Source organism: Talpa occidentalis, unplaced genomic scaffold (genome assembly GCF_014898055.3).
Source record: "Talpa occidentalis isolate TD23 unplaced genomic scaffold, MPIMG_talOcc4v2.1 talOcc4.10, whole genome shotgun sequence".
NCBI classification, from domain to species: Eukaryota; Metazoa; Chordata; class Mammalia; order Eulipotyphla; family Talpidae; genus Talpa; species Talpa occidentalis.
In genome coordinates, this window is record NW_023600993.1 from 56,028,404 (window position 1) to 56,052,973 (window position 24,570).

General features: G+C 43.7%; 1 protein-coding gene across 3 annotated transcripts in view; it reads left to right on the forward strand.

The window, feature by feature from the left end:
* ADCY1 (adenylate cyclase 1) overlaps positions 1-24,570 on the forward strand; it is a 165,566-nt gene that overhangs the window by 124,974 nt on the left and 16,022 nt on the right. For all 3 annotated transcript variants that reach the window (XM_037493224.2, XM_054695670.1, XM_054695677.1), the window contains 3 exons: positions 13,244-13,333; positions 13,928-14,166; positions 14,424-14,550. In XM_037493224.2, coding sequence (XP_037349121.1) covers positions 13,244-13,333; positions 13,928-14,166; positions 14,424-14,550 — 456 coding nt within the window. The remainder of the gene's footprint in view (positions 1-13,243; positions 13,334-13,927; positions 14,167-14,423; positions 14,551-24,570) is intronic.

A 24,570-nucleotide genomic window follows, 5' to 3' on the forward strand; every position in this document is an offset into this window, starting at 1 on the left:
CAAAGACCTTCTCAGACAAACAGAATCTCAGGGAGTTTGTAACCACTAAATGCCCCTCTCCAAGGAATATTGAGTGAAGCCTTAGTAATTAAACTAAAGAGAGGAATAAACACTCAAAAAAGCTGAACAAGCAATTAAATAGAATCACAAAATTAAGGATGAAATGGCAGCAGCAAACTTTCATATGTCAGTAATCACCCCAAATGTAAATGTACTATAAACTCATCAATAAAAAGACACAGAGTTATGAGTTGGATCAGGAAACAGAATCCAACCTTCTGCTGCCTCCAGGAAGCACACCTAAGTTCCAAGGATAAACATACACTTAAAGGATGGAAAACAATTATGTAAGCAAATGACACCAAAGGAAGGCATGGACAGCCATACTTAATGTCAGATAAAATGCACTTCCATGTTAAAAAGGTAACCAGAGACAAGGATGGACACTATACAATGATTAAGGGAACAATATAGCAGGAAGAGATAATACTCATCAATATATACTTACTAAATGAAGGAACATCAAAATACATCAGACTATTACTATTAAATCTGAAAATAGACATTAGAGAAAACAACTCAACTACAAAAATAAAATAATGAAGTACTCTAATGCATTGATTATACAACCCACTACTGAAAGGCCACTGGGTTAATGAGGAAATCAAAGAAGAAATCAAAAAGTATTATTTCTCTTAAGAGAAATAATAATGAGGGCACAAACTTTCAGAATGATGGGACACAGCAAAAACAGTATTAAGAGGGAAGTATGTAGCAATACAGGCCCACATCAAGAAAGGAAGAGCCCAAATCAACAACCTTGCCTCTCATCTCAAGGAACTTGAAAAGAATTTAAAAACCTAAAATTCAGCAGAAGGAAAGAAATCTATTTCTGTAAATGAAATGGAAATTGAAAAGATAGTCCAACAGATCAGTAAAACCGAAAGCTGATTCTTTGAAAAAATGAATAAAATAGACCAGCTTATTAGAAAAAGAGGGAGTAAAAAAATCAAAAATGAAAGAGGAGAAATTACAACAGACTGCAGAAATTCAAAGGATAATCAGATTATTATGAACATTTATATGGAAACAAGTTTGACAACCTAGACAAGATGGAAGCATTCTTACAATTATACAGTCATCCATGATGGAGTATAAAAGAAAAAAAGCCTGAACAGATGAATCACAAACAAGGAAATTGAAACAGAAATCAAGACTTTACCAAAAAACAGAAGTCCAGGACCAAATGCTTCACAAGCAATTTCTACCACACTTTCAAAGATGAACTAACACCTATTCTGCTTGAACTCTCAAAAAATTAAGCAGGAATACTTCCAAATACATATAATGAGGCCAACATTGTGCTGATTCAAACAACACAATGACAGCAAACCATTTGCCCAAGTGATCACAGAGGCAACAATCCTTAATAAAATTTTAGCAAACTAAATCCAACAATGCAGTAAAAGGATTATACATCATAACCATGTAACATATATACCAGGAACACACGATGTTTCAACATCGGACAGTCAATCAGTGTAACTCACCACATCAACAAAAAGGAAAGTAAAAACCACTGTGATCATAGCAATAGATGTTGAGAAAGCAGTTGGTAAGATTCAGAATCCATTAATAATGAAAACTCTTGAAAAACTGGGTGTAAGTGGAACATATCTTAACATAATAAAGGCCATATATGACAAACGCTCAGCTTGTATCATTCTCAATGGTGAAAAACTGAAAGCTTTTCCACTAAAATTTGGTATAAGACAAGGATGTCCACTCTCTCTACTGCTATTCAACATAGTATTAGAAGTCCTAGCTGGAGAAGTTAGGCAAGATAAAGCTATAAAAAGAATCAAATGATAAATAATAAAGCTATTATTTGTAGATGATATGATAAAATACATAGAGAATCCCAAAGACTCTAATGAAAATAATAAGCAAATAAGCAAAGTTGCAGGGTCGGTATACCACTCTCTCACACCATACAGTAAAATCTACTCAAAATAGATAAAAGACTTGGATGTAAGGTCCGAAATCATAAAATATATAGAAGAAAACATAGGGAAACCACTCCATGACATAAACTTCAGAGCAAAATGAACACACAGAAATCATTGCCTTTTATATTCAAACAACCAGCAGGAAGAAGAAATTAAGAAAACCATTCCTTTACAATGTCATCAACAGAAATTAGATACCTGGAGGATAATCTTAACAGAGGAAGTGAAAAACTTGTACAAGGAAAACTGTAAAGCATAGTTAAATGAAATACAAGAAGACACAAAAGGATAGAACTATATTTCCTGTTCATGGATAGGAAAAAATCAACATTGTCAAAATGGCCATCCTACCTAAAGCAGTATACAGATTCAATGCAATCCCTATCAAAGTTTAAATGGCACTTTTCAAAGAAATACAATAAACTTTACTGAAATGCATATGGAACCACAGATGTCCCAGAACAGCCAAAGCAATCCTGACAATAAAGAGGGAGACTGATGGCCTCACACTTCAGGCTTCAAAATATGCCACAAAGCCATAATAATTAAAACATCATGGTACTGGAACAAAAACAGACACATAGACCAATGGAATAGAAATAAAATCACACATTTGTGGACAACTAATCTACAACAAATGATCAAAATATATATACTGGAACAAGGAAGCCTCTTCAATAAATGGTGTTGGAAATATTGAACTCCCACATGTGAAAGAATGAAACTAGACCTATCTCACTATCTCACACCATACAGTAAAATCAACTCAAAGTAGATAAAAGACTTGGATGTAAGATCTGAAATCATAAAATATATAGAACATAACATAGGAAAACCACTTCATGACATAAATGTTAGAAACATCTTTACAGATTCATTTCTTGTGACAAGGAAAACAAAGGAGACTATAAACTGGATCTATATCAAACAAAAAGCTTCTGTTCAAAAAACAAAACTGAAGAGACACCCTACTGAATGGGAGAAAATATTTGTACACCATACATTTTATAAGGGAATGGTATCAAAAATGGACAAAGAGCTAACACAGCCAAAAATGGACAAGTTAACACAGCCAAAACAAACAACCCAATCAAAAAATGGCAGAACTGGATAGGCACTTGTCCAAGGGGAAATACTGACAAAGCTAGTGAGATACCACCTCATACCTGTGGTAATGGCACACATTAAAAAAAAACCCCAAGATCAACAAATGCTTTTGATGGGGTGGAGAAAAAGGAACCCTCTTACCCTGTTGTTGGAAATATAAATTCTGTTCCAGCCCCTATGGAAAGTGGTTCCTTAAAACACTAAAATTGTACCTGCCATATGACCCAGCAGGTCCACTCCCAGGTATCTACTCAGAGAATACAAAAACACAAATTTGAAAGGAAGCCTGCACTCCTATGTTTATTGCAGCACTATTTTTAATAGTCAAGATATGGAAACAACCTCAGTGTTCCAAAACAGATGAATGGATCAAGAAGATGTGGAAATATACACAATGGAACTCAGCAATAAAAAAAAGATAAATTTATGTCATTGGGGCAACATAGATAGATCTGGAAGGGGTTGTGCTAAGTAAAACAAGTTGTTTTGTCAGATAAATACTGGATGGTTTCACTTATATGTGGAATATAGAGAAAACCAAACCAAGGGTCTGACAAAGGCAACCTTGAAAGATGACTCCAGATCTGAGCATCCAGGAGAGTTGGGGGAGGAAAAGGGAAAGGGGGGAGTGAAACCAGGAGGGGGAGGGGAACAATGGACTGTTACTAAGGCTACTGAAAGGGGCGTGCAGTAGGGTGGGAGCAAAGGGGGACGGGGTCTAATGGAGGATTCCTGGGGCTTTGTTGGTGGGTGTGGTGAAATAACATGCATTTGTCTATATAGGTATAAACTTGCACCCCTAAGACAGCTACTGTGTTGTAAATTTACATTACCTCAATAAATATAACCTAACCAAAAGAAATGGCTAATATGATAATTTTATGTTACTTGTATTTTATCACAATAAAAAATCTTTTAAGTGAAAAAAAAACAAAAAACAAAAAACAAACCCAGAGTGTTTATAAAGTCAAAAACCACAAAAGGGGCTTTCCAACACAGGAGACCTGACTGGTTGACAGTTAAGTGTTAACTTTCTGTCCAAGTCCATTCAGGTGATCGGTGGATTCCATCTGCAAGTTCTTTTTCTTTTACAGGAGGTCAGTTGCAGTTTTTAGCCACCTGCATCTTCTCTGCAGTTTCTCAGAAATGTCTGAATCGGGAAGCCTGGCTATTTCAGTTCCTCCGTGGTGGCTGTTGGTTAAGTCAATGTTGCATTATTCACCTTGGACATTTTATTTTGTGAACCCTCTAGGATCTGCCTTTAGCCTAAGAGACTCCATTTTTTTATTTTTCCTTTGTTACCTCCCAAGGCTCGCTTGTTCCCAGGTATGTGAGTGTGACTTGGCCTGGAGGGCAGCTGATGTGCACTTGGCCAGGCCTCGCTTACTCTTCACATCCAAGCCTGGTGCAGATGGGTTACATCAGTGTTGTTTTTCCATCCTCCTCCCTGGAACTGGAATCCATCCTCTGTCCCAATGATGCTTTTATGATGTGAGATGACAGGGGTGGCTCAGGAGTTGTAGTGGGCCTGCTTTGGGTTTCTTCTCCTTTCTGCTGTTACCTAGGAAGGCATGGCCTAGAGAAAAGGAAGAGTGTCCCCTGGCTCCGTCTTACTCCAGGACCCCTGAGCCACTTGCAAAGGTAGGGGAAAGGGAGGGGGTCTACATTAATTGTGAGATTCGGGTTGAAATTAGACAAATTTAAGAAAGACAGGACTGGAAATCTGGAGGTCTTCCTCCTGGGGGTGTGAGAGGAGCCTGCACAGAGATACACAGAGATCAGTCTACAGGCTTCTGCTAACCTCGGCAGGTGGCAGGTATCCCCCACCATCTCCCACTTCTCCCCCAGAGGCTCCCTTGAGTGTGTCTGTGAGTTCATTTATTTACCATAGATTGTCAGTATTTCTCAGATTTCAAACAGCCACTCATTGGTGGACTGTGAAATATTTTTGGAGGTGTCAACAAAAGGAATGGAATACAAAGGAATGAAAAATGTCATTCTGATATTTCCCAGAAGTTTGTTTCATTTGTTTCAGTGTGTGTCTGTGGGCTATAAGGAAAAGTAAGTTTTTAAATTCGATACCTGATTAGATGCCTCTGAGGCTTAGCCTCCTGGCAAGCACATCTTCTGTCTAAATAGACTATGCCATATGTTTGAACTCTGCAGCCACATGGTGCAGGCAGAGAGCAGCCATCCAGCAGTGTTGCCCCCCCACCCCTACAGCCCCACAATACAGTACACACTAGGACTGATGGTCCAGGATGCTCGCCTGACATCTGTCTTGTATTCACCTAGGTCTCCTCTGTGTGTGTCCTTGGCACAGCCAGCTCCTCTGGCCTTTCTTCTCTGCACAGAGCAGGTGCCTCGCTCCAGATTTGCAATGTCCTCAGTGCCTTTGTGGTCTTGTCACACCGTAGTGATCCTTTGTTCCATTCAGCTCATGCTGTGAGGCGCCCTCCTGGACCTGGCTTCCAAGTGCTCCCGCTCACTGTGGCTGCAGAGTCTCTTTCAGAAGTGGCATTGCTATGCTTTGTGACTGTGCTGACAGTGTGCTGTGCATATATTATAGCAGCTGACACCCACTGGGCCTACATTTGACTAATTATGGGTCACGTTCTCGGGGAATTTTCATTATTCATGTCAGAACAGGTGTTTTTATGTGTTATAGCAGTTTTCATGTGTGGATATAGATATAGATTAGGATCGTGAAAAAGGTCTACTCAAGTTAGTTGTAAAATAAAGTAGGACTTCAATTTTAAGAGACCTTCCTGAAAACTTGTGTTCCTGATCCCGAAGAGCGCTCCAGCTCCAAACAGGCTGCAGCTCCAAATTGGTCCCTGTGAGCATCAGAGTTCAGTTTTTGGAAAGTATTTAACACATTTGAAGGGTCAAGTATTTAGCATCAAGGCAGCCACAGCTCCCTCACTGAGTGTGCCAGCTACTGCTTTCCTCTCTCAAAGAACATTCTTTTGGTTATCTGGCAAGTAACCTAATAGCCATCTCAAATGGCCTTCAATTACAAGGGAATTTATTGACGCATGCATTCAGAAAAATCAGAAGGAGGGAGACCCAGGGTTGCTTTTATCTGATGACTCCATTCTTCCCCTAAGACTGTTACTGGGCCACAGGCACATTGGAACTCTGTCTCCTCTTTTCCTGCAGCTCTTGTGAGGTGGGAGTCCTGCAGGGGCAGCAGGTGCAGGGAGTCCCAGAGCTGAACACACACCTGACTGCGGCAGGGCCAGAAGAAGGGTGTTACGTCACTCAAAGCCACAGGACTTTGTTCTTGATGGTCCTCACCACCTTCACATCTGCTCTAGTAGACTGCCAACACCACGTGCTCAGGCCCCACACTAAACAGGGTCCCCGTGAGTCTGGGTGGTGTCAGCAGCCCCTGGAGCACCTGATTTGTAATAAGATTGGACACCTGAGTGGAATTGAGTACTGTTAGCAGGATGGGAGGGGGCTCAACACTTGGGGGCACCAGCAACTGCTCAAACAACTGCAAGGAAATTACAGTTCCAGACTGCCTCCATAGTGTGGGTGTACTGTGAGGTGAGGCGATGCATAACAAAGCTGTCAAAACTAAATTACTCTAGGACCCTTGGCTGCTGGTGGTTTACTAGCAATTATTTCCAGGGAACACAGCACAGCACTAGCACATGGCTGGCAGGACACAGATCAGTAAGTGTTGAATGAGTGAATCCCTGACACAGCAAGTCAAGTGTTCTGTGAACAGTTACAATATGTGTGTTTGGTGTTCAATCAATAGAACTCAAAGAGAGGCAATCGATAGAACACAAAGAGAGGAAATGGACCAAAGAATCATGTGGGTGGTTATATGACCTATGTAGGGACTTGCACTGTTGGGCCATGTGCCACACAAGTGGGAATGGCAGGAGTCCAACTTGATAGGCTGTATCCATTTCTGTGCCCCTGAACCTTGTATAGCTGCTCTCCCTAGTACTGGCAGGCCCCTCCTGTATCTAGCTCTCACCAGACTGCCTCTCTGAAAAGCCTTCATGCTATTTCCTCCTGTTCAGCAACCACAGGGGCCTGGGTCCACTCACTGTCTTGCCTTGAAGGCTTCTAACTGGCCAAGAGATGGTACCAAGTGCTCACTGAGTAAAGAGATCAGTTCCATGCCTGAATCTGTCGGTGTGTGCAGAACTTATGGCCTCATCTTTGGTCTTGCACACAGGCTAAGAAGGAAATAAACCAAGGTCAAAAAAAAAGATTGAGAATGGCCACACTGCAGAACAGCTCTTCTTTCTGGGATCAGAGTGGGACCACATGTGGACAAATGCAACAGTGTTGGGACTGGGGAGCTTAGACCTGGACTCAGGTCCACGAACAGTATGCAAACTGGAACACTACTATGTATCCTGCTCCTGCAGTGAGTGAGGAGGGGTGGTTTGTTTCTATTTCCTTCCCTATGCAGCAGGGTAGTACTGGGTTCGAGTCAGAGGGCTAGAGAACTCACCCAAGGAGAGATGGGCCAGAGCTGTACTGGTGGTTACCAATATTTTCTGTAGCATCCATATTTCTATTTGTAATTTCAGGAGTATATGTTTAAAAGAACTTCTGATTTTATTCCTGAAAACATTTGTTGGCTGTTACAAAATGTACTTAAAGTAAATTGTTAAAGTAAAATTATATAAAACCTGTGTGAAGAAAATAATAAAACTTACTTCAAGCATATAAAAGAAGAACAAATATGGGGATTAGACCAAGGTGGCATCACAGGAGTTTCAGTGCTTCATTCCCAGGAGGATAATCTGAAAGTTAGACTCACTGTCACTGTACTCCGGGAACCCTGTGATTTGGGACAAACAAGAGCATCTCTTGGACATCAGGGACCAGCACAGACTGTACCAGAAAGGAACTGAAGAGATTCATGTTTCACCAAACAAGAGGTGGGTGGAGAGAAATGCCTGGAAGCTGTGGTCTAGGGCAGGGATGCCTCCATGGCATTGCTGCTCCACTAGTGACCCTGGAATTGGGAGAGCTGAGCCCACACTTGGCTGAGATAAAATGTGTGGAGGAATTGGAATACTGTCATCAGACCAGGTCACCAGTAAAAAGAAAAAGGAAAATGTGCTGCGCTTCCCTCCCCTGTCCCAACCCTTTGGGACTGGTAATGACCTTGTGAAGCTCACTGCTGGTGCACAGACTGCAGAGACTCAGGCCTCGAACTCCATAGAGGAGGGATATCAGCAGCGCCACAAACATGAGGCAGCCCCCCCCACCATTTTCCTCACACATTCATAACAGAGGCTGGACCCAGCCAAGACTCTCAAACCCCCACTCAGCAGTGACAAGATCAGGCTGTAGGACCTATGGGAGCTGGGAAAGGCCACAAGTCTAAAAATCACATAAAACCAAAGTTTCACCTGCTGGAAAAGTAAAAAGTAGTGGAAATCTCAAAGTTACTGCTATAGGGCCTCCCCGGTGGCGCAGCGGTTGAGCACTGGGTTGCGAAGCTGCCTGCGGCCTATGCAGCGCCGGTTCGATCCCCAGCTGCTCCCCGGCCACTGGAGGAGGGTCCCACATGGCGCGCAGACCTCTCCTGCCGCCCGCTGCTCCCCTTAGCAGTGTACTTTGGTCCTTCTGCCTGCTCTGCTCCCCGCTCTGGCTTTGGTGAATTCTCTCACCCTCCCGCGCTTCTGACTGTACCCAGTGCATGTATAAATAAAAACAAACAAACAAACAAACAAATAAATAAATAAAGCATGCCTCTATTAAAAAAAAAAAAGTTACTGCTATAGATACTTCTTTTAAAATAGGGAAATTGAAAGCAAAATGGGCATTAAAAAAAAACACACAGCACCTTAATATGTCAAGGCGATATATCATCACAAAGAGAGAACAACTCGAAAATCCAGCCACAAAGAAAGAAAAACTTTATCTTTCGATTAGATACAGAGTTCAAAATTGCCATGATAAAGAAATGAAAGAAAATGTAGAAAAGCAAGCCAAAGTGATACAAGAGAACTATGAAAAACTTAAAGAGATTGAACAAAGTTTAGAAAAATAAATAAATGTCATGTGAAATAAAATTAATGATTGAAGCTTTAAATAAAATAAGAGATACAGGATGTCAAAGATTAATAGAGGAAGTAAACTATGAAGAATGCAATGGAAGTAAAATAGACTAAATGCAGGATTGATTAAGTGAACTCAGAAGACCAGAAGACCAGAAAGAGAAAGAGAAGATAAGCAGAAGAAAGAGAAATACAAAGAAAAAAATGAAGAAGCACTTTGAGAACTATTGGATATCATTGGGGAAATTAGTGTAAGGATAATGGGTATTCAAGAAGAAGAGAAAGAGAAGGGAACAGAGAACTTATTCAAAGAAATAAATAGGTGAAAAGCTCCTAAACCTGGGGAGGGGGCTAAATGTGCAGGTACATAAAGCTAAAAGAATGCCTGCTTACCTAGATGTAATGAAACCTACAGCAAGACAAATACTTGTGAAACTACCAAAAGTTCAAGACAAAGAAAATTGAAGGTGACGGGGGAAACAATCAGGTAATGTGTCAAAGTACTCTATCAGCCTTATATCAAACTTTTCCAAGGAAACCTATAAGCAAGACGAGAGGGAATGATGTATTCAACATAATAAAGATTAAAACTACCAGCCAAGAATACTACATCCAGGAAGACTCTCCTTCAGATGTGAGGAAGACAAATAGAAGCTGAAGGAGTTTGCAAACACTAGACCACTCCTACAAGGTTGAAAGAGGTCTCCTGTCTAAATCAAAGAGAAGAAAATCCACAAGAAAGTGAAGAAGGAAATAGAAGTAAAACTACGACAAAATGGCTGTAGAAAATCCTTATGTATAAATAATCATACTAAATGTTTTTTAACATTATAATACCCTTTTATTGTTCTGAAAGCAATTAAGATTTTACTGTTCTGAAAGCAACTAATTTTATTTATGTTTTATTATTATTTTTAAATTTTATATATTTTTTACATCATTTTTCATTTTTGCACAATGTATGTATTTTCATCTTGGTTATACAATTCCCAACCCCCTTATTTTGATCCTACTCCCTCCTCCCCCTCCCATAGTGTGTCTCTGGTTTATAGTTGCTTGTTGATTTTGATTTTTACTTCATTATAATTAGTCTTTTTCCTGGTCCCTTATTTAGGTTTTCTAAATTCCTGCTATGAGTGAAACCATGTGGTATTTTTCTTTTTCTTTCTGGCTTATTATTATTTTTTAAAGAGTTATTTATTTATTTATTTATGTAACACTGGGTACAGTCAGAAGCGCAGGAGGGTGAGAGAATTCACCAGAGCCAGAGTGGGGAGCAGAACAGGCAGACTGAAGAAGTACATTGCTGATGGGACCAGAGGGCACGGCAGGAGAGGTCTGTGTGCCAGGTGGGACCCTTGCCTGCGGCCGGGGATCAAACTGGCACTGCGGAGGCTGCAGGCAGCTTCACAGCCCAGCGCTCAGCCACTGCGCTACAGGGAAGGCCCACTTTCTGGTTTATTTTGCTGAGCATGATCCCTTCCAGCCAGTACCAGTGGCACAGTGTCCCGATGCATAGGACAAATTAGAAAACAAGCAGCTGGGAGAAGAAAAATTACAAGCAACCAAGCATGACCTCAGGGAAAAGACACACTACAAAAAGAAAATCAAACACCAGACTGCAACAACAGTGACTTAGAGGAACTTATGAGTCTTCCCAATAGAGAATTTGAAGTTACCATGATTAAAAAACTGAAAGAAGTTGAAAATGATATGGGAAAAGTAATCAACAATATGGGAAAAATAATCAACGATCAGAAGAATGAAATTGAGTTCCTAAAGAGGGAAGTGAAAGAAATGCCGGAGATCAGCGGATTAATGGAGGAGCTAAAGAACTCTGGGAAAAGCAATGAAGGCAGAATAGATGAAATGGAAGAATGAATAAGTACTCTTGAAGACACAGAAATAAAAAGAACCAAAACAGAAAAGGAAAGAGAAGTACGAAGGAAAAAGAATGAAGAAAGACTTCACAAACAATCTGACTCCATGAGGAAAGGAAATATAAGAGTTATAGGAATCCCAGAAGGAGAGGAGAGAGACATAGGAACAGAGAAAATATTCAAGGAAATAATTGAAGAGAACTTCCCAAACATGAAGAAGGAGCTGAAAATGGACGTACAAGAAGCAAGAAGAACACCAAACTTCCATGACGAAAGGAAAAATACAGCAAGACCCAAAATAGTAAAGCTCCCAAGAATCCAAGACAAGGAAATAATCATCTTAAATGTTAATGAGCTAAACTCCCAATCAAAAGGTAGTGATTGGAGTAGAAAATGAAGCCAAACTATCTCCTGTCTCCAGGAGGGACATCTAAGACTCAATGATAGTCTCAAAGTAAATGGTTGGAAAACAGTCCTACACACAAATGGGACCCCTAAAAAGGCAGGAACAGCAATACTTATATCAGAAAAAAATAGAGATGGGTGGATATTATATACTGATTAAGGGATCAATGGATCTGTAAGCCATAACACTCATCAATATGTACCGAAAAAGAAGCACCAAAATATTTAAGATGACTATTAACAAACCTGAAAACAGACATTGGCAGCAACAAAATAGTAGGGGACCTCAGCACCCCACTTTCATCAATGAATTGATCATCCAGATAGACTATCAACAAGGAAACAATCACCTTAAATGAGGGATTACACTATGTGGAATAATTGCATTTATAGGGCACTGTGCCTCAAAGGATGAGTACATGTTCTTCTCAAGTGCACATGGAACATGCTTTCGGACCACATGTGTGTTTTTTTTTTTTTTAATCATGGCAGTTTGTATTTTTTTTTTAATATTTTATTTATTTGTACAAGCACTGGGTACAGTCAGAGGCGTGGGAGGGTGAGAGAATTCACCAGAGCCAGAGTGGAAAGCAGAACAGGCAGACTGACGAAGTACACTGCTGAGGGGAGCAGTGGGCATGGCAGGAGAGGTCTGAGCACCATGTGGGACCCTCGGCCAGCAGCCGGGGGTTGGAACTGGCGCTGCAGAGGCTGAGGGCAGCTTCACAACCCAGCGCTCAACCGCTGCGCCACCGGGGAGGCACTCGGACCACATGTTATGCCACAAAACCAATGTCAAATTCTTGAAGATTGATATGATACCAAGTATCTTCTCTGATCACAATGTTAACAAACTAGAAACTGGCCACAGAAATAAGCAGAAAAAACCTCTAATGTGTGGAGACTAAATAACATACTACTGAATGACTATTAGTGTTGTAGAGCAAGCCCCGATACAAAACAGGGTGCCTGACTGTGGGTCCTCACCCGCGCGCTTAAAAGGACTTATCAATGCTCTACTGCAGGCACACGTGAAAAGTTAATAAAAGGTTTATTTACAAGGGAAGGGGAAATGAGGAAATGTACAGCTCAGGGAGAAAAGTGGGAGACAAAGTTTTAAATGACTCCAACCCGATCCGCCGATCAGGAATCCCAAAATGGCACTCTGAGAGCTGGCCGCGAGCCAGGAGCCGTGAAGCCAGGAGGCGAGCGATAGCCAGCCACCCCAAGGCCCACGTGTTTGGTTTTTATATCCAACCTGGCTGCCCAACTCCACCCTCAGGTCCCAGCCACCCTCCCTTTGGTGGTGACGGGATTTGTCTTTCCCAATGTCCTGATGGCTTTAGTGTGGAGTGGGGGTGGGGTCCACAAAGCCTGTATGGGATTAGCTCAGGACATCATTGCCCCCTAACATTAGGTCAAAGAGGAAATCAAAGAAGACATCAAAAAATGCCTAGTGGGCCTCCCCTGGTGGCCCAGCGGTTGAGCGCTGGGCTGCGAGGTTGCTCGCAGCCTCTGCAGCGCCGGTTCGTTCCCTGGCCACCGACTAGGGTCCCACAAAAAAAAAAGCCTAGAGACAAACAGTAAAGGCACCATCTACCAGAACCCATAGGATGAAGCTAAGTAGAAAGTACATAGCAATAGCAATAAAGTCCTATATCAGAAAAAAAGAAAGAGCTCAAATAAACAATCTAGCTTTAAACCTTGAGGAACTAAAGTAAGAAGAACAAACAAAACCGAAAGCCAGTAGAAGGAAGGAAATCAACTTTCTATTAAGAGGCCTTTTCTTATCTTCCAGTGTTTACCAGGATGCCTGACAATCCAGATCCGCACAGTCTTGTGCATTTTCATAGTGGTCTTAATCTACTCTGTAGCCCAAGGTTGGGTGGTGAGTACCTCTGACCCTCAGCAGGCCTGGCATGAGGAGGGTTGAGGAAATAACATTGGGGATCACCCTTGGGAAACCAGGCTAGGGGCCCAGTCTATGGGGAGTGAGACATTAGGGTGTCAAAGATGGTCCTGGGTGCCCAAGGAAACCAGTGGAGGGGTTACATTCCCAGTAGAGAGAATTTAATCTCCTGGTAAAGGAAGACCTTGCTCCTTCATAGTGTGGGGACGACAGAAACTGGGGTAGGAGTAACTGAATGGAACCGGGGCAGGAGTAACCAGAGGAGCCTGAATAAGAATTAAGAGAAGGGTATAGGTATAGGAATAATGGGGATTCTTGGATAGAGGGAGCAGGAAGGTATAGCAGGAGGGTGTTGGGGGACAGGGTAACAGGATGATAGGAGTAACAGAGCTGGGTACTTTGGGCAAGATGTGCCCTGGCTCAGTCCTAAAGCTCCTGCTCTTTGAGAAATGGTGAGGAGTCTTCAGGACTGTGAGCAGGCAGAAGTGTGGGATTCTGTAGGGAACTGGGAACGGAAGTGACTGAAGTTCTAGTAGGACCCCACCCATGTGCCCCTGCCCTTGTCTCCCACAGGTGGACTGCCTGCCGTGGGCCTGGAGCTCTAGTTCCAATGGGTCCCTGGCATCCGGTGGCTGGGACCCTGCCCTGCCCTGTGAGTCAGCGCCCCATGCCCTGCTCTGTGGCCTCGTGGGCACCCTTCCTCTGGCCATATTTCTGCGGGTCTCTTCCTTGCCAAAAATGATCCTGCTCTGCGTGCTCACCACGTCCTACATCCTGGTCCTGGAGCTCAGCGGATACACGAAGGCCCTGGGGTAGGTGCTACTCCCGCCAGCACAGACCACGTGAATATCTCTATGGTGCCCTGTGTTCTGGGTGCTAATTAGGGTGCTTCTCATTTAGTCCAAATTCCAGCAAGACCTGGAGTGCCCTAGGAGGTGTGACTCTCAGCCTGGGGTTGCCCTAGGTGCCCCTATTGGTGTTGCCTCTGAGGGACACATTTTGAGTGGGTCTTGTATTCAATGATGTGGTCTTGGTGCTAACTTGGGTTTTCTTTCTCCTCTCCCCGCAGGAGTGGCACTGTCTCCGGGCACAGCTTCGAGCCCATTGTGGCCATCCTGCTGTTCTCGTGTACGCTGGCCCTGCACGCCCGGCAGGTGGATGTCAAGCTTAGGCTGGACTACCTCTGGACTGCTCAGGCAAGATAAGCTTTTTCTGCTTCCTTGGGAGAGGAATGGCTAAGGGAACCTTGGGATGTGGCATTAGGCCCAGGGGATTGGGGAGCCCTCCTGACTAATCATGTGGGTGGCACCATCAGCGTGGGGAAGCCTGTGTTGGGTGAAAGAGGCCCTGTGGGAGGCAGTGCTAAGGGATGGGAGGCACACACAAGAGCCCTGTGTGATGGCCAGACTGTGCTGGTTTCGAGAGAGCAGCGAGTTCCCCGTCTTCAGGGGCATATTCCAGTAGGGGGGTGGGGCTCAGCTTTGGCTGAAGTGGGTGTGAGTGCAAGTCTCACTGGGTTGCAATAAACTCTCGAAAGCAAATCCTGACAGCTCACCCCAGATTTAGTAGGTCTGCAGTGGGGGCCAGGGATCTTTATTTATAACAAGTCTGCTGGGGAATTCTGACACTGGGGGGTAGGATCCTACTGTGGGCTGCTGAGGAAATGGACACAGGCGCTGTCCTCGGGTCACATGCACTGTCCTCGGACCCTTCCCTGGGCATGCAGGGGTGGTGTCCCTTGAATGAAGAGGTAGGGAGTGTCTGAGGGGGTGTGCCCCCTGGAGGGACAGAAACTTGTTTGACTTCTAGTTTATTTACCCTGGAAAAGGCAGAAGTCAGCTAAGCTGGTTTGTGTTAGCACATCAGGGCAGATTGCATATTCAAGATATGAAGAATTCTGTTACTGTGGGTAAACAAGAGAGAAAAGTGCATATTGTGAGTGTGTTCTGTGTATGTCTGTATATCTATGCACACACAGATGTACTAGCTGAAACATTTTTAATAACAGCTTTAGTGAGATATAATTCACATTCCACATAATTTACCCATTAAAGTTTACAGTTCACTGATTTTCAGTAGATTCAGTTGTGCAGCTATCACCACAGTCAATTTTAGAACATTTTTTCATGCCTCCTCAAAGAACCAATATCCTTAGCAGTCACTCCATATTTCCTCCCACCCCTTTTCCCTAAGCAACCACTTACCTACTTTTTATCTCTGGATTTGCCTGTTTCATCTATTCTTGAACCTGTATATTGCTAGTGCCTGTTCTGGGCAAACTGCCTCACCCTGTGCTTGGCCAGTGGGCATCTGAGCCAGGTCTTGCTAGAGGAAACTTTCCCCAATTCCCCTGCCCTGTCCTCACTCTGTACCTGAATTCCCTATTCAGGGCCAGTAGGGAACAGCTGAGATTTTGAGCCCCGTAGCCCCTCCTCTATGGGGAAGGGATGCCCAAGGTGAGTTATCTGGACAGTGTAGGCATGTTTCAGACTGGTGGCACCTCTGATGGGGACAGCATGTGGGAACACACTTGATCTGTTTTACCCTACGGACTCAGGCTGCCCTGGTCAGTCATCAAGCATGAAAGCTCAACTGCAGCCCTCTGTGGGCCTATGCGGACCTCCCTCTCAGGCAGGGGCAGCCAATGGCCCCAAACCCAGGATAGCAGGATCCTGCCCTTCTCTCCTGAAAGCATCTTGGCAATGGGGAATGAGGGAGCCAGAGCCAGGCACCATGGGGGGGAGCACTTACACAATCACAGGGACAGCCGGGAGGATGCCTTGGAAGGGGCCCTGTGGGCCCCACCATGGTTGGCCATAGGGCAAGGGAGCTGTGGTGGAGGTGGGGCAAGTGTCAGGAATGCTCACTCAGGGAGGGCGGAGAGCAAAGGGGAAAACGCATACTAGTAGGGTGAGATTGACACTGCTGATGGTGCTCAGACCCTCTGAAAGGTGAGGCAATATAGGCAGCCCTGGGCTGGTATGGCGCCCATGGCACCACCATGGACAGTCCTTCCTCCAGACCTCAGGGACGGGAGAGCAGTCCCCACAAGCTGGAACAGGGCGGGCCACAGACAAGATTCACAACCTTCGGCCAAGGGATAGGGCTGCGCCACGATGCAGAGTGCTCTCTCAGTGGCTGCTGGTATTCCCCAGTGAGCAGGCAGCAGGCGGGCCTCATGGTGAAGTCCTCCTGGTGGGCTGGGTCAGAGCAGATGCTGGTGGAGGAGGGCTGGCGGCTATACTTTGCTATGGCCAGGCCAAGGAGCAGACAGCCCTGTGCCACAGAACCTGGTCTTGAAGGCCTCTGCTGGCTGTCAGGGTAACCAGACCGCTTGGTCATGAGATGTGTCTATCAGCCATCAGTTGACCCTGTGGTTCAAGTTCTCAGAGCTTGAGTAGAAGGAACTTAGGATGAGCCTGGGAGACCCAGTGGCAGCTTGTCTACCAGGCACTTGCTCTGGTCCTCACACTCACAGAGTAGGCCTGAGGTTTTCTTCCAGTCAGGAACATGTGGGGAGGTATTTTCACTCTTTGATTTGCAGGAGTTTTCTTGGCCTTTGTGTCCCCTTAAGCATTATTAAATATATAGTAGCTCAGTCCGCCCTGGAATTCACCAAGGGCACCTTTTGCCTCCCGCCCCCCTCCATGAGGTGCACGTCACAGAGAGATCAATGCAAGGGAGAACCTCTGTGTCACGGGGGGGTTGCCCTCACAGAACGCACTGACATATTTTTCCATGGAGATGTAACAACAAACACCATCTCACTTTCCCGCAAAAACAGTAAAACAAGCACCTTCTGGACTTTGCCCCGTTTGCACTCTGGATATTGAAGTGGGTCGTGCAGACATGGAGCGCCTCACACTGTTGCAGAATATCCAGGCCAGAGACTTGGTGGGTTAATTATTTACTGAGATCAGGCAGGTCTTTACATTGACACAAATAGATGAGCTTCTCCCTGTGGAAACTTCCTCAAGTTCTTCCTCTGTGACTCTTGGAATGCTCTCATTCTAGGGTCTTTTTTTTTTTGAACTTGGGAGATAATCATGATGGTAGGTGTACTTGCAATGAAAATTTATTTCTCTACCAATGAGTGCCTAACCCCAAGGTGGTTCTCTTTGTCCAGCTGTTCTTAGGTTTTAGAGAGAACAGCACAGACATGGAGGTCCCAGGAGGGGGACCACATTAAGAGACCTGCACCCCCTTCCCCTCCTCCAGCCTCTCTTTCTCCACTCATGACTTTAAAACTCTCTTTCTCCACTCATGGCCCTGGGCTGTGGAGGCTGGAGTTATGCAGTCAAGGTCCTGCTCCCATCTCTGAAATGCTGTGTTATTCCATTCTCTGTCCTTGGCCCTTGATTATAACTCTGGGGCTTGGTGTGAGCACCTCCCCACAAAGCCTTCCCTGAGGAACAGTGCGCCCAACTCTTTGACAGTTGTGTTCTTTGGTGCAGTGCCCCAAACACTCCCATGGAACCCAATGTCCATGCTGAATGGCGGGGCTCTTGTTCCATAGTGCTTCACGCATGGGAACCCAGAACCTCTATGCCTCCAGGAAGTGCACAGACCACCTGTGCACCTGTGAACATCTGGTTCATCCAGCAGATGCTTACTGAGCACCTGTACTACACCACACCACGTGAGGGGCACCCATGTGCCCACAGAGTGTAGCCTGGTCCTCAGTGTCCAGAAGCAGTTAAGAATCATATACATCAATCACAGAAGATTTCTGTACAGTTATGGAAATACCATAGGAAGGAGACACATCCCTGACCCTGCTCCAAGGATGACAGCATTGACCTCTAATGATAATACCTGACTCAGTCTGGAAGATTTCTAGGTCTTAGCCAGGGGAAGGTGGTGGTCTGCCAGCAAGGGGCACATATATGCTTCCATGGAGATGGTAGTTTTGAAGTCTGTGAATGCAGTGAATTACTTTAGAAAATGATTCAGTAAATCCTGTACTCCCAGGATACACCTTGGTCATGACAATACCAATTTTGTAGATTGCTGAATTCAACGTGCTAAAATTTGATTAAAATATTTGCATTATCTTATGAATGATAAGACTCAAGTTTTCTTACAATATGTTGATCAGACAAGGTTTTGATATCAGAGTAATGCAGGTTTCATGGAATGAGTAGGGGAAGATTCCTTTCTTTTCAATTTTATGGAAAAGTTTGTGCAGAATCAATATTATTTCTTCCTCAAATGTTCAGTGAAGTGAGCCCTCATCCTGAATTTTTATTTACTTGTTATAAATAAATAAAGTATTTTATTGATTGATTTATGTACTTATTTTTAGCAAGGAAATTTTCAGTTAGAAATTTAATCTCTAATAGTTTCACAGTCATGTAAAATAATCTTTTTAATAGTTCTCTGAAGAGCTATTTAATTTTTCTGTTCATTTTTTTAGGTGCTTTTGCAATTTATATCTTTCCCTGAAAGTTGGTGATTTTATTGACACCAAATTGTTTATAGTATTGTTGTATAGTTTCTTTAATATTTATAGAATTTGTAGTGATGTTACCTCTCTTGTTCCTGATCTTGAGAATGTGTAGACTCTTTCTTTGATCAGTTGACTAGAAGTTTGTACATTTTATTGATTTTCTCAAGAACGAGCTTTGGTTTCATTGATTTTTCTCTATTTGTTTTCTATTTATCTTATCTATGTTATTTATTTTTTTCCTAATTACTCAGGGTTCAATTGGGTTCAATTTATTATTTTTCTTGTTTCTTAAGGTAATTTGAGACAGATCTTTGTCCTTTTCTATTGTAGTATTTTGTTACAATTTTTTCCTCTAAGTATTGCTTTATGAGTCCCACAAATTTTGACATTGTGTGTCATTTTATTTTCATCTAGTTCAAAAGACTTTATAATAATTTTCTTTTTGAGTTATTCTTTGGACCTGAGTTATTGTTAGGAAGAACCAGGAAAACATTTTTTTCTGGACCAGAGTAAATTAGGGAAATCTCATTGTATGCTATTATGTTTTCCAGTGCATCAGTCTGAGGCCCTGTGATTTTGGGTGAGACCCCTGCAGAGATATCACCATAGCCTCATTTGTACTAGATACAATGACTGGGTACCATATCTTATTAACCTTTAACGGGAGTACAATGGCAAGATGCTTTTTATTTATAGAGAACTCCACACTTAGATGTACACACTCTCTGACACATAAACACATGCATGCCTCAGCATTCATATACATTCACTCACACTCTTCAACATGAACATTCAGACCTTCACATAGTCACACTCATGTACAAACACTCACACATATACATACTCATATATAACCACACCCTCAGTCATATGTACACATACACACTCTGACACTCATATGCACACTCATGCACATACATGCTCATTCTCTGATAGACACTCTTATACACACACCAGCACCTGAATATCCTAATTGCTGCCTTTGAAGATTTATTCTCCCAATTTCTAATGAAGGTTAGGGTTGTCATCTAGCATTAGATTTGAATTCTTCAAATCTAATATTAAGATTTCATAAGTGTATCACAAATATATAAAACACAGTTGTCAGAAAAATGCCCAATCCTTCTCTCTAGTTGGTTATTTCCTTGCATGTCTGTGATTTGGAAAGGGTATGAGGCTGAAAGTCACTGTGGTGATTTCTGTCAGGTCCAGGATCTAAGTTAACCTCAGCATTCTGGGCTTGGAAAAGCAAATTGAGAAGGAATTCTGTTTCAAACATAGTCCTTTGTGAGCAGAGGGCAGGGGCAGCCAGCTTAGCAACAACTCATGGGAAAGGACTGGGACCTTGTTAGCTGGGAGCCTGTGCACTTAGCTAAAGCTCAGATCCATGCCAGAAGGTAGCTATGGGCCATAAATCAATCTTCTGGGCTGGGCTCTGGATATCCCAGCTTGAGGGTGTGAGGTTAGGTTAGCAAAAGTAGTGAGTGCCCCTTCTATGAGATGTCTTTTGAGGAGGTCGTAGCAAATATAGAGGCAGATCTCTGTGGATTCACTGATCACTTTGGAAGTCAATGAACTTCTAATACTACTCTTGAAATGCTGATATTTGAGGGAAAAGCCTTTAGACTAGCCAAGAGAACACACAGGTGGTATAATGTCTCAGCATACACAATGATAGAGCAATGTGTGGTGGTCACTCACCTTCTGGGGAACTCTGAGGGGAAGGAAATCTGGTACTGGTGGGTGCACATTAGAGATCTAATGTATAAAGAGGGAAGGCACAGGGGAACAGAGTGAAAATCCGAACATTGGCCCTTTAGAACCATTCTGTAAACTCTGCATTGTGAGGCAAAGCTGTGTAACTCCAGAATATCACTTTTCATCATTGACCAGCAAAGGTGCTTAGTGCAGGTTATCCAGGGACCATGCCATTGTATTCTTGATGGGCCTGGCTGTTGAATACATTGTCCTCAATCACCATGGCCCAGAGAGCAGTGGAAGGCTCTAGTCTGGAAATGACACTTGTCACTTCCCTTCATATGGTAGTGTCTCACTCTTCTCCCAGCCATGGGACTGTGCAACCCCTTGGTCCCTGGGGTGGAGGAAGCCAGTATGTGGAAAATGTTAGGCTCTGTTTAGAGCCCGTCAGGAGGTGGGAACCTCACTAAGGTCCAGGTATTCCCTCATGGTTCACCCTTGACAGTGGAGCAGAGGCTTCTCTGGATGTGCATAGCCTGTGTGGCCTGACCAGATGGTCCATTTGAAGGGTAGCCACTTGTGCAGAGATGTGCACCTTACTTACCCATCTAACTGGGTGACACAGGCTCCTGAGTGTGTCTTGCACAGTGCCTCATATTCAAGAGAAATTATCAAAGGGATGCAACATGGAACAATTCAGCCCCAAAGTTAGAAAATAAGCTCTTCTAACCTGGGGGATGATAACCCTCTGTCTCAGCCACTGTATGTCCTTTTCCTCTGCATTTCCCCTGATGGAGGTTTTTCTTTGAGCCAGGCACCCCCAAAAAGGGGTGTGTGTACCCTAGAAAGCACGGGGGAAGTTTGATGGGATTTTGAAACAAGACCTCTGTGATGGTTAGTTTTATGTGTCAACTTGGGTGGACCTAAGGGTCTCCAGATATTGGCCAGATAATATTCTGGGTATGTTTGGGAGGGTGTTTCTGGATGTGTATACTCAGTAAAGCAATCTGCATTTCTCATCTAGTGGGCCTTATCTAGTCTGTTGAAACCAGAACAGAATGAAAAGACAGAGGAGAAATTCGACCTCCTGCCTGACTGCTTGAGCGGGGACCTCTGTCTTTTGCCCTTAGTTCTCCTGGTTCTCACGCCTTTGGTTTGGACTGAATTACAACATCGACTCCTCTCTTGGGAGAGGAGTTTCTCACTTCCATTATCTCCTGAGCCAGTCCCTCATAATAGATTACTTCCTATACATCTATATGTGCCTTAATGGTTATTTTATTTAGGAAGCCCTGACTAATACAACATCAGGAGGTTTATTTATAGTCAGTGCTCTGGAATTTAAGAAAGGTGCCTTCTAAACATTTGAAAAATGAGCTGGTGATGGCGATTTGATTCTAACCACATGTTACTTCCAGGCCTGGGTCAGGGGTTTGCTGGTTTGCTTGCCTGGACTCAACGCTCTTTTACAGCAGTATGTAGTAGCGACCTAGAGTCAGCAGGTTGGGAGGTCTCAGGTTTTGCTCTTTCATTTTTAAAAAAAGATTTATTTATGCATACAAGAACTGGGGTACAGGCCAGAGGTGCTGGGGGTGAGAGGATTCACCCGAGACAGAGTGGGAACAAATCAGGTGGATTGACTGAAATACACAGCTGAGGGGAGCCGCGGGCGAGACAGGAGAGGTCTGCTGCACCATGTGGGTAGCTCCCTGGCCTGCTGGGGATTGAACTTGTGCCATGCTGCAGTGGCTGCAGATAGCTTCATAGTGCTGTGACTTAATCCCTTGTGCCACCAGGGAGACCCTATGCTGCTTCATTTTGTTCTCTTCTGTTTACCAAAGACAAGTGCTCCCAGGCTGTGAGACCATATGAGATGGCTATGGACAAACCCTGGCAAATAATTTCTGAAGAGTAACTCCTATAATCTGTCCCTAACTGTTTTGACAATTAGCAGGGAAATTCCTTTTGAAAGAAACTGTGCTGTAGTGGCACAGCAGTGGCACAGCACATTGACCACAGCACTGTGAAGCTCTCCGCAGCTTCTACAGCACGGGTTCAATTCCCTGCCAGCCAGAGAGATTCCCACGCGGCGCAGCAGACCTCTCCTGTGATGCCCACTGCTCCCATCAGCAGTGTATTTCAGTCAGTCTGCCTGTTCTGCTCCCTGCTCTGTCTCTGGTGAATCCTCTCACCCTTCTGTGCCTCTGGTCTGTACCCCAGCTATTGTATAAATAAATAAACAAACAAACAAATAAATAAATAAATTTTTTTTTTTTTAAAGAAACTGTGCTGTAGAGGGGGCATTTTGAAAATGAATGTTGGATGTGTTGATTTTGTTGACAGGAATAATGTATGTAACCCACAGAGTTCTTTTTTACAAATGCTTAGAGTTTCCTGACTGGTTGGAAAGTCTAAAAAAAGAAAAGTGGATTTTCATCATATTAAAAACACAACAATGAAAATTTTCTTCTTAGTTTGTAAGAAGATGGACATTCATCAGTCAAATTTCAACAAAAATCTTTGTATCTGTAAATGAATTTAAAAATGAGTGATGATTTAGGAAGAGAGCTAATCTGATAACCTGTAAATTTTAAATACATTGAAATAAACTCTACATAGAACCAAGACTTTTCTTCAGGAACCAAGATTCCTTTTAAAAAGTTGAAACATGTCTAATTACATTGCTCATTAAAATATTGTTAGTATTTTGGAGACACCAAAAGTATTTTGTGCCAAATGAAGCAAAACTATTGTGTTAAAAATGTTACTACTTTTGCTTTAGCTTATCCTGCAGAGAACTTTTTCTTGGTGTATCAGTGCACCTGTGTTAACAGGTAACTGACTATACATGTCTTAGGAGAGGTTCTGAGACCTCGCAGAGTCCTTCCTGACACTTTTCTTTCCTACAAAACTGCGTTGCTGAACCGGCATCTGAACCAGACCTTGACCATGGCCATGTCTGCTTCATAGTCTGAAGAGTCTCTCAGCAGGGTCTTGTAGCTGCTGGCTTCTTTTCCTGCCCTCCCCTACTTCAAGGAGGGTTTCGCCACCTCACCTACTTTAAGGAGTAGGTGGAACCTATTGTGTGGTTAGTCTCCTTGATAACTAATGGCTCCTGTGTAATACACGTGATTGTTTTTCCAAAAAATGCCCCTAGAGGAGTCCCAGGGGATTCCAGGTTGGGCCCACCTATGGGGTCATGTGTTCAAGCTATTCTTGTGCCTGAGGCTTCCTGCACCAACCTTTGGGGATCTCCACTGTTCTCCTTTATTTGGTAGAATTGCTACATGAAATCTAGCAACATGTGACCAACCAGCTCACGTGTCATTGTTGGAGTACTCATGACACAAATAGGTGGACTGCCAGGCTCACTAGATAGCATAAGTAGGAATGGAGCCTCTAAAAATAGTTATTTTTAGGGCCTCCCCTGGTGGCGCAGCAGTTGAGTGCTGGGTTGTGAGGCTGCCCGCAGCCTCTGCAGCGCCGGTTCGCTCCCCGGCCACTGGCGAGGGTCCAACAAAAATAAAAAATAAAGTAAAAATAAAAATAGTTATTTGTATACTCTTTTATAATGAGGAATCCAGAACATGTCACCTGGCCACAAAGTGGGACATGAACCAGGAATGCTGCCTCTAAGCCATGGCTTTTGATGATCAGGCCACTGGATGCCATGGAGGTGGGAGTGGTGTGTGTGGGGGGAATATGACTGCCTGATTGTTCTACATTCCAGAGTTTGGTAGCCCGTAGTGCTGACTCACATGTAGAAATGTTCCCCAAACTGAGCTCCTTTCTTGGGTCAGGCTTTGTGCCAAGTGGGAAGCCTGGGTAACCTCTCAATGCTTATCATTTCTGAGGGCACATGCTGCATGGACCCTTGGCCATCAGGGCCTTTTGAACCATAACAGTGGTTGGTTGCATTAGTTTCTGCAAGGCCCAGGAACTAAGAGGTCAGCAGGTTAGGACTTAGGTGCCCCTGCCTCATCCCTGGTCAAACCCACCGACCTTTACCCTGCTCCAGGGAGTCAGCACTGGCTCTGCCCTAAGGCCCTGGCTATGTTCTGCTTGTCTC